Genomic DNA, 16635 nt, shown 5'->3' on the forward strand with positions numbered 1-16635 from the left:
CAGTACGGGCGGATCGGGAGGACACAGTACGGGCGGATGGGGAGGACACAGTACGGGCGGATGGGGAGCACACAGTACGGGCGGATGAGGAGGACACAGTACGGGCGGATGGGGAGGACACAGTACGGGCGGATGGGGAGGACACAGTACGGGCGGATGGGGAGGACACAGTACGGGCGGATGGGGAGGACACAGTACGGGCGGATGGGGAGGACACAGTACGGGCGGATGGGGAGGACACAGTACGGGCGGATGGGGAGGACACAGTACGGGCGGATGGGGAGGACACAGTACGGGCGGATGGGGAGGACACAGTACGGGCGGATGGGGAGGACACAGTACGGGCGGATGGGGAGGACACAGTACGGGCGGATGGGGAGGACACAGTACGGGCGGATGGGGAGGACACAGTACGGGCGGATGGGGAGGACACAGTACGGGCGGATGGGGAGGACACAGTACGGGCGGATGGGGAGGACACAGTACGGGCGGATGGGGAGGACACAGTACGGGCGGATGGGGAGGACACAGTACGGGCGGATGGGGAGGACACAGTACGGGCGGATGGGGAGGACACAGTACGGGCGGATGGGGAGGACACAGTACGGGCGGATGGGGAGGACACAGTACGGGCGGATGGGGAGGACACAGTACTGGGATCAGGAGGACACAGTATTGGGATCAGGAGGGCACAGTACGGGCGGATGGGGAGGGCACAGTACGGGCGGATGGGGAGGGCACAGTATTGGGATCAGGAGGGCACAGTATTGGGATCAGGAGGGCACAGTATTGGGATCAGGAGGGCACAGTACTGGGATCAGGAGGGCACAGTACTGGGATCAGGAGGACACAGTACTGGGATCAGGGATCAGGACACATCTAAGGACAAGGGCATTTTAATTATTATTATTTATTTTTGTTACGTAATAATTCAAATCCAGTTGGCAAGTATGATGTTATACAAGATTATCATGGGGCCCCCATGCACCCGGGGCCCCTGGGCAATCCCCAGGAGTGCCCATGCATTAAGATGGCCCTGCCCACAATGCACCCTGGCAGTTTAACCTGTGCCAGCGTTGCCTGGATTGGTAGGGGCACAACAGAACTCTGAGTTGTGTTTATATTCATGACATGAAAAAGCTACTTTTTTCACTGCAAATCTAACCTGTTCTGGCAGGGCTGACGTGTGACTTATCGATTTACCTGAAGTTTAATTTTTAATCATAAATCCACTTTAAACTGCATTGCAAAACACACCAAGAAGAGTCCGAAATCGCAGCTTGTTGTTACAGCTTCGCTGTGGATTCAGACGTACAGGTCGTCCATCGGGATGCAGATTGCGTTGGGTAAAATGCGATATACATGGATTTTTATTGTATCCCGCAGTTCACACAATGCCATGTGTCACCCCCAATATAGACACATCCTGGCTATGTGCATTTAATTGTATACAGAGCATGAATGATGCGTATTAAAACACCTGCGTAGGGCCGCATTCTCAACTGAGCGTTTTGTGACCGCGCACGTTTTTCTGACACATGAAAATATATAGGAGACTGGGGGGCCTACGGCACTTATTGTGCGACCCTTAATGCCCATGCAGACCGTAGTCCGTGTTTTCTGTATAGTGGTTGTTGAGACCAGTAATGTTTCTCCAGTCTATGAAAGTCCCATGAAGCATGTCCTCATTCTCCAAAAACTCCTACAGCGTGCTCACAGCCTCTGACCATCTCCTGCAGCATGTCTGTAATCTTCAACCATCTCCTGCAGCATGTCGGTAGTCTCTGACCATCTCCTGCAGCATGTCTGTAGTCTTTGACCATCTCCTGCAGCATGCCTGTAGTCTCTGACCATCTCCTGCAGCATGCCTGTAGTCTCTGACCATCTCCTGCAGCATGCCTGTAGTCTCTGACCATCTCCTGCAGCATGCCTGTAGTCTCTGACCATCTCCTGCAGCATGCCTGTAGTCTCTGACCATCTCCTGCAGCATGCCTGTAGTCTCTGACCATCTCCTGCAGCATGCCTGTAGTCTCTGACCATCTCCTGCAGCATGCCTGTAGTCTCTGACCATCTCCTGCAGCATGCCTGTAGTCTCTGACCATCTCCTGCAGCATGCCTGTAGTCTCTGACCATCTCCTGCAGCATGCTTGTAGTCTGACCATCTTCTGCAGCATGTCTGTAGTCTTTGACATCTTCTGCAGCATGCCTGTAGTCTCTGACCATCTCCTGCAGCATGCTTGTAGTCTGACCATCTTCTGCAGCATGTCTGTAGTCTTTGACATCTCCTGCTGCATGCCTGTAGTCTCTGACCATCTCCTGCAGCATGCCTGTAGTCTCTGGCCATCTCCTGCAGCATGCCTGTAGTCTCTGGCCATCTCCTGCAGCATGCATGTAGTCTCTGACCATCTCATGCAGCATGCCTGTAGTCTCTGGCCATCTCCTGCAGCATGTCTGTAGTCTCTGACCATCTCCTGCATCATGCCTGTAGTCTCTGACCATTTCATGCAGCATGCCTGTAGTCTCTGACCATCTCTTGTAGCAGGCTTGTAGTCTCTAACCATCTCTTGTAGCATGCCTGTAGTTCCAGACAACTTTCTGTAGCGTTACATACACTGACCCCTGTGTGGCCCTTTGAGGATGTCATAAGCAGCAGCTGAGCCCCCACTAAGAATGTTGACTACCGCTGGTCTAGAACGTAATAATATATCGGTTGTGCTCATTTTTGCAGTGCCCAAAGCTCTCTGTAAATACCGTATATACTCGAGTATAAGCCGAGTTTTTCAGCACATTTTTTTGGGCTGAAAATGCCCCCCTCGGCTTATACTCGAGTCACCTTTTTGCGCTTAATCTCCCGGACTTTGGGGACCCGGTACCCGCCGGACCCCAAACTTGGCACACATATACAGTAGCCCCACTCTTCCTCTACAAGTGGGCACCCCTTCCATGTTAAATGGTAATTTCTCCAGTAACTTTGTAGCCACAGTTCTCTACAAGTGTGCAAAGTTTGCTGTCTGGGAGACCTACGGCCAGGAAGCAACGATTTTTCAAAGACGGGCACCCCTTCTATATACTCCTATGTTAAACCTAAGTCTAGTCATGGACACAGTGAGGCATGGGCACAGTGAGGCATGGATACAATGAGGCATGCACATGGGCACAGTGAGCCATGGGCACAGTGAGGCATGGATACAATGAGGCATGCACATGGGCACAGTGAGCCATGGGCACAGTGAGGCATGGGCACAGTGAGGCATGCACATGGACGCAGGCTTATACTCGAGTCCATAAGTTTTTTCAATTTTTTTGTGGTCAAATTAGGTGTCTTGACTTATACGCGAGTATATACGGTGTGTATATATATATATATATATATATATATATATATATTTTTTATGTGTTTTCCCTTTTATTAGTTGAACTAGGTGGACTTCTGTCTTTTTTTTTTTAACCAGACTAACTATGTATGTAACGGGGTGGAGAGCAAAAGTTATACTTTTTTTTTTTAATCACTTCAGTAAGCAAAATACAAAGAAAATCCAATTTCCTACAACATTGTGATTTTTGAAAAGGGTCACAAGCCGTCCTCGAATCCCAAAGGTGTCAAGTGAAGGGAGATGAGGAAGATGGATGGGAGTCATGTGACAGCCCGTTCTCCATGCCGGGATTTAGCAAATTCCCAGGAATCAATGGCTTTGTATTGCCATATATAGATGGGTAAAGTATAGCGCGGTGCCTTATGGCCACACGCTCTTCCTGTAAGGAGCGAGGGGTATTATTGTCAAGGCCGAGGGAAGGATCCCGAGTGTCAATGCTTCAAACTCGGCAAGTTTGGATTTTCGACAATGCAAGGAAGCCGCGGTGGAAGATAGAAGGGAATGTTTTTTTTTTTGTTGGTGGCTTAAGTTCTCAGTCCGGGGCTTTTCAGAAATTGCGCTTTGTTCACAAACGCGGCTGCTGACAAGTCACTTTATCCGGATTGTGGAGGCTGCAGAGTGTACAGAGCAAAGGCACAGGAAAGCCTTTGTGTTCTCTACTGTCCTTTATAAAGGAACCAGGGCCAAAAATACATCCTATCCATTTCATATCTTTCTGATTTTGGAGGGCCCGTCCGCGCTTTACTGTAATGCGCGTTAAATAACGGTGACCAGATGTCCCCAAAAAAAAAAAAAAAATGTCATCCAAAAGCCAAATATAAATTGTATCCATTTCTCTTCCTTCTGATTTTTTGAGGTCCCATTCACACCCTCCTGTTGCAGAAACACATGCTTTATTATAACTTGCATTAAATTGGGGTGGCCAGATGCCCCCAGTTTCTGGGGACAGTCCTCAATTTTAGCGGGTCATGACGAGGATAAAAATTTCCCCCAATTTTGTCCCAAAGCCAAATAAAAATTGTATCCATTTCACATCCTTTTGCTTTTAAAGGAACATGTGCTTTATCATAACGCACATTAAATTGGGGTGACCAGATGCCCCCAGTTTCTGGGGACAGTCCTCAATTTTAGCAGGCCGTGCCCCGGAAAAAGAAGGCCCTGATTTCGTCCCAAAGCCAGATTTAAATTGTATACATCTCCTTGCAAAAACATGCGCTTTATTATAACGTACATTAAATTGGGGGTGACCAGATGCCACCAGTTTCTGGGGACAGTCCTCAATTTTAGCAGGCCGTGCCCCGGAAAAAGAAGGCCCTGATTTTGTCTCAAAGCCAAATTTTAATTGTATCCATTTAACATCCTTCTGCTTTTTGAGGTCCGATTCACACACTCTCCTTGCAAAAACATGGGCCCAGATTCACAAAGGAGATACGCCGGCGTATCTCCAGATACGCCGTCGTATCTCTGAGCTGTGCCGTCTTATCTATGCGCCTGATTCATAGAATCAGTTACGCATAGATTTCTATTAGATCCGACCGGCGTAAGTCTCTTACGCCGTCGGATCGTAACTCCATATTTACGCTGGCCGCTAGGGGCGTGTACGCTGATTTACGCTTAGAAATATGTAAATCATCTAGATACGTGAATTCACGAACGTTTGCCCGGCCGACGCAGTACAGATACACCGTTTACGTTAGGCTTTTCCCGGGTTAAAGTTACCCCTGCTATATGAGGCGTATATGCGGCGTACCAATGTTAAGTATGGCCGTCGTTCCCGCGACGAAATTTGAAAATTTTATGTTGTTTGCGTAAGTCGTCCGTGAATGGGGCTGGACGTAATTTACATTCACGTCAAAACCAATACGTCCTTGCGGCGTATTTGGAGCAATGCACACTGGGATATGTCCACGGACGCCGTTGGTGAAAAACGTCAATCACGTCGGGTCATGGTTATTTTACTTAACACACGCCCCCCTGTTCCAAATTTAAATTAGGTGGGCTTACGCCGGCCGATTTACGCTACGCCGCCGCAACTTACGGAGCAAGTGCTTTGAGAATACAGCACTTGCCTGTCTAAGTTGCGGAGGCATAACGTAAATCGGATACGTTACGCCCGCGCAAAGATACGCCGCTGTACGAGAATCTGGCCCATGCACTTTATTATAATGCACATTTAACTGGGGTGACCAGACACTCCCAGTTTCTGGGGACAATCCTCAATTTAAGGGGGGGGATGTACCCGGGAAAAAAAATGTCCCTGATTTCGTCCCAAAGCCATTTTTAAATTGTATCCATTTCACATCCTCCTGATTTTTGAGAGCCCATTCACACCATCTTGTTGCAGGAACGTGTGCTTTACTGTAACACGGGTTGAATTACTGTGACCAGCAATCCCCAGGTTTCCGTGGACAGTTCCCAATTTTAGGGAGCTGTCGCCAGAAAAAAATGTCCCCGATTTTGTCCCAAAACAAAAATATAATAATTATTAATAATTGTGTCCATTTCACATCTTTCTGCTTTTTTTGGGGGGCCCTGATCACACCATCTCATTGTGCTTTACAGTAATGCACATTAAATTAGGGTGGTCAGATGTCCCCCGGGGAACAGTCTCCGAGTTTAAGGGGCTGTGCCGGGAACAAACTTTCACCCGAAAGCCATTTATAAATTGTATTAATTTTACATCCGTCTGATTTTTGGGAGCCTGATCACAGCATGGCCATGTGCTTTACCATAGCGCACGTTTAATTAGGGTGCTCAGATGTCGCCGGCATTTGGGAACAGTCCTCTATTTTTTGGGAGCAGTCCTCCTTTTTAGGGAGCTGTCACCAAGAACAAAAAGTCCCCAATTTTGTCCCAAAGTCAAATCTAAAATCAGAGGCGTTGCTAGGGGGGTGCGGTCTGCACCGGGTGACACGCGCTAGAGGGGTGACACCATCCCGTTTTTTTTTGTTTTTTTTTAGCTGACATGCCCAGCCTGCCCTGTACCACCCCAGCCTGCCCTGTACCACCCCAACCTGCCCTGTACCACCCCAAACAGCCCTATACCACCCCAGCCTGCCCTGTACCCCCCCAAACAGCCCTGTACTACCCCAGCCTGCCCTGTGCCACCCCAGCCTGCCCTGTGCCACCCCAGCCTGCCCTGTACCACCCCAGCCTGCCCTGTACCACCCCAAACTTTCCCATGCCACCCCAACTTGCCCTGTGCCACCCTAACTTGCCCTGTACCACCCCAATCTGTCCTATGCCACCATAACTTGCCCTATACCACCCCAACCTGCCCAATGCCACCCTAACTTGCCCTGTACCACCCCAACCTTTCCCATGCCACCCCAACCTGCCCTATGCAACCCCAACTTGCCCTATACCACCCCAAACTACCCTATATCACCCCAACATGCCCTATACCACCTTAACCTGTCCTATACCACCCCACTACACCAACCTGCCACTATACCACTCTATACTACCCTAACCTGCCACTATACTGCCCTATACTATCATTTACAGGGGCTGGTTTGGGGTGCGCCCGTGCCCGTGCGCTTCCTGCTTGGTGCTGGGCAGCCTAGACAGAGGGGTGGTGACACCATGTTTTACCGCACCGGGTGACACCAACCCTAGTGACGCCACTGTCTAAAATGTATTAATTTCACATCCTTTCACTTCTTAAACATGAACCTGAGGTTTACCATCCATAATGCATATTAAATTAGGGTGACCAAACCTTCCTGGTTTGTTGGGGACGGTTCTCAAATTTAGGAGGCTGGGCTGGAGAAAATATGTCCCCAATTTCTTCACAAAGCCAAATATAAATGGTATATCTATTTCACATCCTTCTGATTTTCCAGGGTTAGTTAACACCATCTCGTAGCAGGAACAGGCGCTTTACCGTAATGCATGTTGAATTAGGGTGACCAGATGTCCTTGTGTTTTGCATGTAATGGATTTCAACGGAAGTGTTGCGTTTCTGATGCGTTTTTTTTCATGGGTTTCGTGTTTTTAAGACGTGGGAGGGGAAGCCGGCTGCCACGTCCTTAAGAACCTATGAGTCATCAGCTGTCAGCGGGATTTCCCCGCTGACAGCTGAATGTAAATAAAAAAGTTGCTTGCAAAAAAAAATCGGAGAAAAAACAGAGATGGGTTCCGAATCCATACCAGGCCCTTTGGGCAAAACATACCGCGATACGCACCGGAAAAACGCATCAACCACAGCCACATTGTCATGGACATGCAGTAATGTCTGGCAGCTTACCTTCTCCTCATGTGTCCATTATGCCGCGTACACACGGGCAAACATGTACGATAAAACCGGTCCGCCGGACCGTTTTCACCGTACATGTCTGCCCGGGGACAACACGCGCGTAAACAATACGCGGGGCGTGTCCGCGCCGTCGCCGCGACGATGACGCAGCGACGTGGACGGCCCTTCCAGTTAAATGCTTCCACGCATGCGTCGAAGTCATTCGACGCATGCGAGGGATGGCGGGCGCTTGGACATGTACGGTAGGTCTGTACAGATGACCGTACATGTCCGAGCGGGCAGGATTCCAGCGGGCTGTTTTAAAACAAGTCCAGAAATATTTGCCCGCTGGGAAAAGGCCCGGCGGGCAAATGTTTGCTGGAATCCTGCACGCTCGGGCCTACACACGACCGAACATGTCTGCTGAAACTGGTCCGCGGACCAGTTTCAGCAGATATGTTCGGTCGTCTGTACGGGGCCAAAGAGGCCTGACTCTTCGGACTACCTTTTTATCATCTCTCCTCCCTGTATGGCCACACCCCAGGCCATCCCAGGAAGTCTATATTAACTGTTGCACTGCAGGTCTGCTTTGCTAGTCAACTTTGTTTGCTTGCTTATGTTCCAGTCTGCCATGTGCTACGTTTACCTTCCTGTGTACCAAATTTGGCTCGTCTCTGACTATTCCTGTTTGCCTGTGACCCTGACCTCTGGCCTGTCCCTTGGATACCCTTGTCTGCCTGTTGCCCCGACCTTGGCTTGCTCATCACTATCCTTTGTGTCCTCAATGGCTGCTTCCCCTCTCTCCCTACGGAGCGTGACCTGGGGGAACCCAGGGGCCGCGACCTGGGTTCAGTTGCAGCGAAGGCCATCCTCACCACTAGAGGCTCTGGTGAACACCTGCTGGACCTTAGACTCCGCGCCCTGGGGAATCTTGGGCTCATGTTTCCTGTCCATCTGCAGCAGTTGGCTATTAGGTTCACTACCTTGCGGTGCACCCCTGTCTCCAATCGGGTGCATTTGTCACCTAGCCACAGGTGACCTGACACACATAGATGGTGAACCTAGGGTGAGAGCCAATCTGTGGGCACAAGCTCTGTCAAAGGATGGAGGGGGTGTCACCGACACCTTTTTGAATTTTAAAATACTGCTTTTGATCAGATTGTCCCTTTTAGGCATTAATTGAAGGCGATTTGCCCACATTGCATGCCACTGCCACTTCTTCAAGCCAGCCACCTCAGGTGTCATCTCACGTCTACGAGCAGCTTTCATCTCAACGCGACACGTGACATGGAAAACGTGCGAGAGCGAGCTCCAGTTCGTTTGGCGTTTTCGGCCAGGCTGCTGGGAAAAATAATAATTTCAGCAGATGGATTTTCTGCAGCAGTGATAATGTGAACATGACAGATTTGCGATGATAATTTAGGCTCTCGCAATTATATTCTCTTTCTGCTGTTGCCAGGAACATCCAAAACATAAAAAAACGAGAGCGCGGTTTGTTATATTCAGCTTCTCTGGCCTGATTTTTCTCCTGGATCTGCGATTGGATTTCTCCAGATACAGAGTCAAGGCAGTTATTAGAAATGATAGACCATTCACTGCTGATTGGCCATGCATCGAAGAAAGTTGGGCGATAATAGGCGGTGTTCGGTAAAAATGTATAATTCTCTGGGGGGATGAAAAATGAATGCTTTGTTGCATGGAAAATTATTTATAAATTTTTCAGCAAAAGAAAAAAAAAATCTGATTCCAGAAAAAATCATATTTTGGTTAGATTTTACTTCTTAACCAATTTTAAAGTGGAACTAAAATATATCTGAGCACCAAAAACTGAAAACGCTATTTAAATCATTTTTAATATTCAGTGCAAACTCCTGCATCCATCCATGTCTCCATGCTTTATTTTGTTGGGAAATCACCTTGAAAACCACCCCCTAGCAGTGGTGGCTGGTGTTGTTTTGTTTGGGGGGGGGTGGCAAACAACCGAACCCTTCCCCCGACGCGGTAACTCAACCCCCCACCCTGCTGTCTGCCCATCAAGGATGCCAATCCGTGCCCATCAGTAATACCTGTTAATGCTTATCTAGGCAGTGGGCATTAGCGGGCAATCGAGGAGCAGCGGCGGGGATCAGATACACCTTAGTCTTGCTGCCCTGGGGGGTTTGAACTGGAACCACAAAAAAAAAGAGAGGGTGCACAGAGGGCGATGGGACAAGATCATTCAGTGCCCAGGGCAAAAATGACAAATTGCACCCCATCCTCCCCCCTTTGTTAAGTGCAAGCTTATGAGGAGGCAGGGGAAAGAGGGCACAGCCTGCCCCTCCTCCCGGCTCTATTTTCCTCTACTTGCTGCTTCCGGTGCTGGGCTGACAGTGGTAGTAATGTCACTGTCACTACTCCTGTCAGCCTTGTAGAAGGAACTTGCGGCACCCCCATCCCTACAATACATGATGCACCCAGGGCAACCTGTCCCTTCTGCCCACCCCTTGTCCCGGCCCTGCGCACATATCTAGTATATTATCCCAAAACCATTTCTTTATTAATAAAAATAGTAAGTATTCTAAACGCAAGATGCCAAATGTACCTACCTCATCACATGGTACAACGTCATCCAATCCTCATTACATAATGTCATGTGGTAAGGGAAAGTAAAGATCCATTAGGTTCTTTTTGTACTTCTTGAGACTTGCGTGCACCAAACTATAGTTGGTGTTGGGCATCCAAATATGAGGATTTCTCTGTGAAGGAGAAAAAGTCTATCACCTTAAGATACTAGCAAATAACTAGGGGCTCGCAGAGTAGGGTGGGGTCATAAAAGGGGGGACCTCATTTGTGTTTCTAACTGTAGGGGGGTGTGGCTGTAGGTGTGACATCATTGATTGTGTTTCCCTATAAAAGGGATCACACGATCAATGACGGTGCCACAGTGAAGAACGGGGAAGCTGTGTTTACACACACCTCTGCCCGTTCTTCAGTTCCGGGGACCGATCGCAGGACTCCAGCAGCGATTGGGTACGCGAGTCCCGCTGTCACGGAGCTTCGGCCCGCGACCCACGGCTGGGCACTTAAAGAGAACGTACCTGTACGTGCTTGTGCCCAGCCATGCCATTCTGCCGACGTATATGTGCAGGAGGCGGTCCTTAAGTGGTTAACTATAGTCAGCAGTTTAAGTCATGATAAGAAAGTACTGAGTTTGTATAACATTTAGAAACGTATGCATTAAAACACAGCCCCTCCCTTCTTTCTTCTGCATATAAGCCACTTTGGATAAAGACCAGGGATCTTATGAACACACTCAAGCCTGTTTCCCTGTGTCTCATTGGTCTCTCACGGATCCATGGGTCATTGAAGCTCTTCCTGCATTACCTGAAGTACACCTGGGTGGTCTTATTACCTGTTTTCTTCTTCATTTGGGAGGGGTGCTTCAAAGCTTTGCCAGTGCCAAATCATCTGAAGGAACAAGCCTATAACCCAGGGTCTATGAATACGAAGCCGGTGTCCTGTACTGTATGAATAAGATATGTAGTTTACACACAATGGTCATCCAAACAGAAAGATACACATGCACTGCTCAAACCAATGCACACTGTGTCGTTTTAATGCATCTGGACAATCTGTGATGAAAAAAGAAAGTGAGGTGTGCGGGGAGGGTTGTGGCTTGTGGAAATACTCCTCGAGTTGGATTAAGGAATGGATTTGGTCGTCAGTCATTGTATTGTTGCATAGCATTGTTTGTACAGTCGTGTTCTAAAGTAGGAACTGCCTATTTATTGATGACAATATTACTATGCCACCTTATTGTTTTATTTCTATTTTCTGTTCCAGGGTGCTAAACTTGGGGGCCCACCACCACCAGCAAATGGAGGACCTCCACCCCCGCCTCCTCCTCCACCACCTTTTCCCGGTGGGGCGATCCCTGGTCCTCCGCCGCCTCCACCTTTTCCAGGAGGCGGCCCTCCTCCTCCTCCTCCACCACCGCCTGGCTTTGGACCTCCTGGTGCTCCACCTCCTCCACCTCTATTTGGAGGCCCGCGGCCCCCTCCACCTTTCGGGGGCGGAAGGTTTCCTGGACCTATGGTTCCACCACCCGTAGTTTTACCCTTTGGAATGACGCCAAAGAAAGCGTATACTCCAGAGACTGCCATGAAGAAGATCAACTGGTCAAAGGTAACAATCAATTTTATTTTTTTATATATAAGAACAAATCTGAACTCCAAAGGGTCCCTCCATCCAGAAAGTTTTATTTTAGTGGTAGGTTTAGTATGGTTTGGTGACATGCCTGGGTTAGGGTGACCACATTTTCAAATTACCATTCAGGGACACCCCCCCTTCCCAAAAATCAGCTTGTGGTGTAACGAATCACAGAACAGTGATTGGACACAAGAGGCGGGATTTATGATTTCTCCAATCACAAGCAGGGGGTGGGATTGTGCTCCTCCAGGCATTCCTGGCCAGGACAAGTACTGGCAGTGAGTAAAGCGGTAATGTGGTGGCTTTTTTGGGGGCATCAGATTGGCCCGGGGGGGGGGGGGGGGGGTTAGCTGTGTCAGTTTCATTACGGGACACTGTATTGTCCCAGAATGAATGTGCGCCAAAGCTCCAAAGTGCTCCCCTCCCTCTCTGTGTCCAGAGCTGCTGCCAATCATCCCGTACACTCCCAGAAATGCTCTTCGAGTGCCACCCTCCAAGTAACCAAAGATGCCACATATGCCCCGCCCCCTGTAATGTGCTTCTGCTCCCAGAGCGCCCAAGCTACAAGGATCTATTGGACAAGTACTAATCTATGGGGACACCTGCTGTGGGGTGGCTCTGATGGAGGACACCTGCTGGGGGGGCTCTGATGGGGGACACCTGCTGGGGGGTGGCTCTGATGGGGGACACCTGCTGGGGGGTGGCTCTGATGGGGGACACCTGCTGGGGGGTGGCTCTGATGGGGGACACCTGCTGGGGGGTGGCTCTGATGGGGGACACCTGCTGGGGGGGCTCTGATGGGGGACACCTGCTGGGGGGGCTCTGATGGGGGACACCTGCTGGGGGGGCTCTGATGGGGGACACCTGCTGGGGGGGGGCTCTGATGGGGGACACCTGCTGGGGGGGGCTCTGATGGGGGACACCTGCTGTGGGGGGCTCTGATGGGGGTCACCTGCTGGGGGGGACTCTGATGGGGGACACCTGCTGGGGGGGGCTCTGATGGGGGACACCTGCTGGGGGGGCTCTGATGGGGGACACCTGCTGGGGGGGGACTCTGATGGGGGACACCTGCTGTGGGGGGCTCTGATGGGGGACACCTGCTGGGGGGGACTCTGATGGGGGACACTAATGAAGACTTGTTAGGGGAGCATCTCTGTGTTTGAGTTGTAGCCATAGAAACATTTGTAAAGGGGAGGGGTTAGTAAGATGATCATGCCCATGCGTGGGCGCCAGAAATATTTCTGCACCCAGGCGCCTCTAACCCTAGGATCGGCCCTGCCTCCTCTTCCATCCGACAACATAGCAAGCAAGAGACAGCTGCTTGATAACTGGCTCCTGTCTCGGCTCTGAACACTTGCCAAAGGCAAATGGCAGCAAGAGAAATGCAGAGGGACAGGCAGGGCAGCATGGACCCCTGGGAAAAGAAATGCTCTGGGGCCCCTACAATGATGAAAGCAGGTAAACAGACATCAAGTAGGTAGGAGGTAGACTGCCTCTTCTGTGCATCTATCACTCTCAGTGCCATCGTGGGGCCCCCAATTTTGGGGCAGCGTGGACTCAAGGACCAGCTGCTTTGGGGAACGTGCAGGCCCCCCCCCCCCCATGCAGCTGGGGCCCCTGGGCAGTGCCCAGGTGTGTCCTCTCATTAAGACAGCCCTGGGGACAGGAGGTTGACACACCTTCCCCTCCCTCTTCATACCTCTTGCCGTCTCTTGCCTTGGGCTAGTGTTCCCATTGACACCAATAATGGGACGCTATTCTTCTCAATTATACCAATGATGAGGCACTATTCCTTCCACTGACACCAATGAAGCGAATACTATTCAACCCACTGATACCAATGATGAGGCACTATTCCTTCCACTGACACCAATGAAGGGACACTATTCAACCCATTAAAACCAATGATGGGGCACGATTCCTTCCACTAAAATCAATGATGGGACTCTATTCTTCCTACTGATACTAATGATGGGGTACTATGTATTCCATTGATACCAATAAAGGGGCAGTTTTCCTTTCCCTATTACCAATGACGGGACACAATTTCTCCTGCTGATACCAAATGACGGGGCACTATTCCTTCCACCAAAACCAATGAAGGGATAATATTCCTCCCATTGATACTAATGAAGGGGCACTATGCCTCCCATCGATACAAATGATGGGGCACTATTCCACCTTCTGATACCAAATGATGGGGCACAGGGCTGGACTGGGACAGAAATGTGGCCCTGGACTTCATCTAGATTGGCCCACTTTGACAGGTCTCTCCCATGGCGGCCGGACAACTCCCGCACCCCCCCAGCCACCCAAGCCCCCTCTCCCCCTTCACTAACCACTAGCTGTTCTACTTTATTAGAGTAGAACGGCTGGTACTGGTACTCTTATAGGCAGTACCAGTGGGGAAGCTAGACATTATTTTACCCGGTGGGCATAAAATCAGTTTGGTGTCCCTCTTATGGGACAAGATTAGGCAGAAGTGAGAAACTCCCGGGCCATAGCTGTTGAGTCAGCTGTCTGACCCCTCCCCCATGCTCCTCTGTCGACATCCCTGCTCCTCTAGTCCTCCCCCCTGCCTCTTTGTTCCCCCCAGGTGAGCGCTGCGGGAAGGGAGAGACAGAGGAGCGGAGGGGGGTGGCGGTCCACTGTCACTGAAGCCGGCCCACTGAGCCATCGGCCCACCGGGAAACTCCCTGTAGTCGGAATGGCCAGTCTATCCCTGATGGGGCACAATTTCTTCCCACTGACACCAAATAGCAGGGCATACAGTATTTCCTGCAACCAACACTAATGATGGGACATTTCTTTTACACTGATAACAATGATGTGGTACTATTCATCCCATTGATACTAATTATGGGGCACTATTCCTTCCACTAAAACCAATGATGGGACACTATTCCTCCCACTGATACCAAATGACGAGGTACTCTTCATCCCATTGATAGGGCACAATTCCTCCTTCTGATACCAAATGATGGGGCACGATTCCTCTCATTGATACCAACGAAGGGGCACTATTTACCACTTTGTTACAAATGATGGGGCACTATTCCTCCCACTGATACCAACAATGGGGTGCTATTCTTCCCACTGATACCAATGCCGGCCACTATTCTTGCTCCTATGGAGAACAGGTGCTATGTGTTTTATTTTACTATCATTGACCACCAAGCCTGAGACATTGTTTACTCCCACTAATGCAAGGACACGCCCCCCTGGCCACAATCTGGCCTCCAAGCATCTGAAGGACAGAAAACTGGCCCTTTGTTTAGAAAGTTTGGAGACCCCTGACCTTCACTATCCTCTATATAAGGACTACCATTGACCCACATGTATTATGCACATGCAGTACATACTAGGCCCAGAGACACAAAATAATCTTGGGTGTCTGGCGTAAGGCTCCATTCACACCTAGGCGTTTTCACGCCCGCCGCTATTGCAGCCTGCAATACGCTGGAGGGGTGATTTAACATTGTCGACTATGGAGATGGTTCACATCTCCACGCCGAAACGCCTGAAGCTCAAAACAAGTCCCTGACCCTTTTTTTTCAGGCGTCTTCGGCGTTCGGCCATATTACACAATGTGTAATCACCCCTCCAGCGAAAATCGCGGTAAAAAACGCTGCGTTTTGTCGCGGCAAATCGCAATAAAAAACGCCACAATTTGTCGCTGCAAATCGCGGTAAAAAACGCTGCAAATCGCCTACGCCTAGGTGTGAATGCAGCCTAAGAAACCAGCTAAGATCGGCAGCCCTCCCAGGTTAAAAAGAAAACCCTAAAAAAATATATTATTTAGCAGTCTAATGCCGCGTACACACGATTGGAAAATCCGACATGAGAAGTCCGATGGGAGCTTTTGGTCAGAAATTCTGACCGTGTGTAGGCGCCATCAGACTTTATCTGTCGGAAATTTCCGACAGCAAAAATTGGAGAGCTGGTTCTCACTTTTTCCGACTGGCCGGAAATTCCGATCGTCTGTGTGCAATTCCGACGCGCCAAAAAAAAAACACACACATGCTCGAAATCATTGAACTTCATTTTTCTCAGGTCGTTGTAGTGTTGTACGTCACAGCCAGTGGCGGGGTGCGTCCATAGAGGGCGCAGGAGCGCTGCCCCCTCCCGCTCCCGCACCGCCACTGATACAATACATAGATTCAGGCATTGCATGAATCTGTGTATTGTTGCTGCCGCCCACTATTCAGATGTCCGACCCCCTGGTCAGCGCTGGTCATCTGAATAATTGCAGCTGGTTGGCTTTGGAAGTGCCTATCAGAGCCAGCGGCGACAATTAAAGGGCACAGTGGCGACAATTGATGTGGGCACAGTGGCGACAATTGATGTGGGCACAGTGGTAACAATTGATGGCATGGCACAGTGGCTGCGTTTGATGGCACAGTGGCGACAATTGATGTGGGCACAGTGGCGACAATTGATGTGGGCACAGTGGCGACAATTGATGTGGGCACAGTGGCGACAATTGATGTGGGCACAGTGGCGACAATTGATGTGGGCACAGTGGCGACAATTGATGTGGGCACAGTGGCGACAATTGATGTGGGCACAGTGAACAATTGATGTGGGCACAATGGTAACAATTGATGTGGGCACAGTGGCGAACATTGATGTGGGCACAGTGGCGACAATTGATGTGGGCACAGTGGTAACAATTGATGTGGACACAGTGGTAACAATTGATGTGGGCACAGTGGCAAAAATTGATGTGGGCACAGTGGCGAAAATTGATGTGGGCACAGTGGCGAAAATTGATGTGGGCACAGTGGCGAAAATTGATGTGGGCACAGTGGCGACAATTGATGTGGGCACAGTGGC

At 50.0% G+C, this 16635-nt stretch overlaps 1 protein-coding gene across 3 annotated transcripts in view; it reads left to right on the forward strand.

Moving 5' to 3' along the window:
* The window catches only part of DIAPH2 (diaphanous related formin 2), a 1333979-nt gene that overhangs the window by 463473 nt on the left and 853871 nt on the right, over positions 1-16635 (forward strand). For all 3 annotated transcript variants that reach the window (XM_040325027.1, XM_040325028.1, XM_040325029.1), the window contains one exon: positions 11434-11775. In XM_040325027.1, coding sequence (XP_040180961.1) covers positions 11434-11775 — 342 coding nt within the window. The remainder of the gene's footprint in view (positions 1-11433; positions 11776-16635) is intronic.

This window comes from Rana temporaria, chromosome 9 (genome assembly GCF_905171775.1).
Source record: "Rana temporaria chromosome 9, aRanTem1.1, whole genome shotgun sequence".
NCBI lineage: Eukaryota > Metazoa > Chordata > Amphibia > Anura > Ranidae > Rana > Rana temporaria.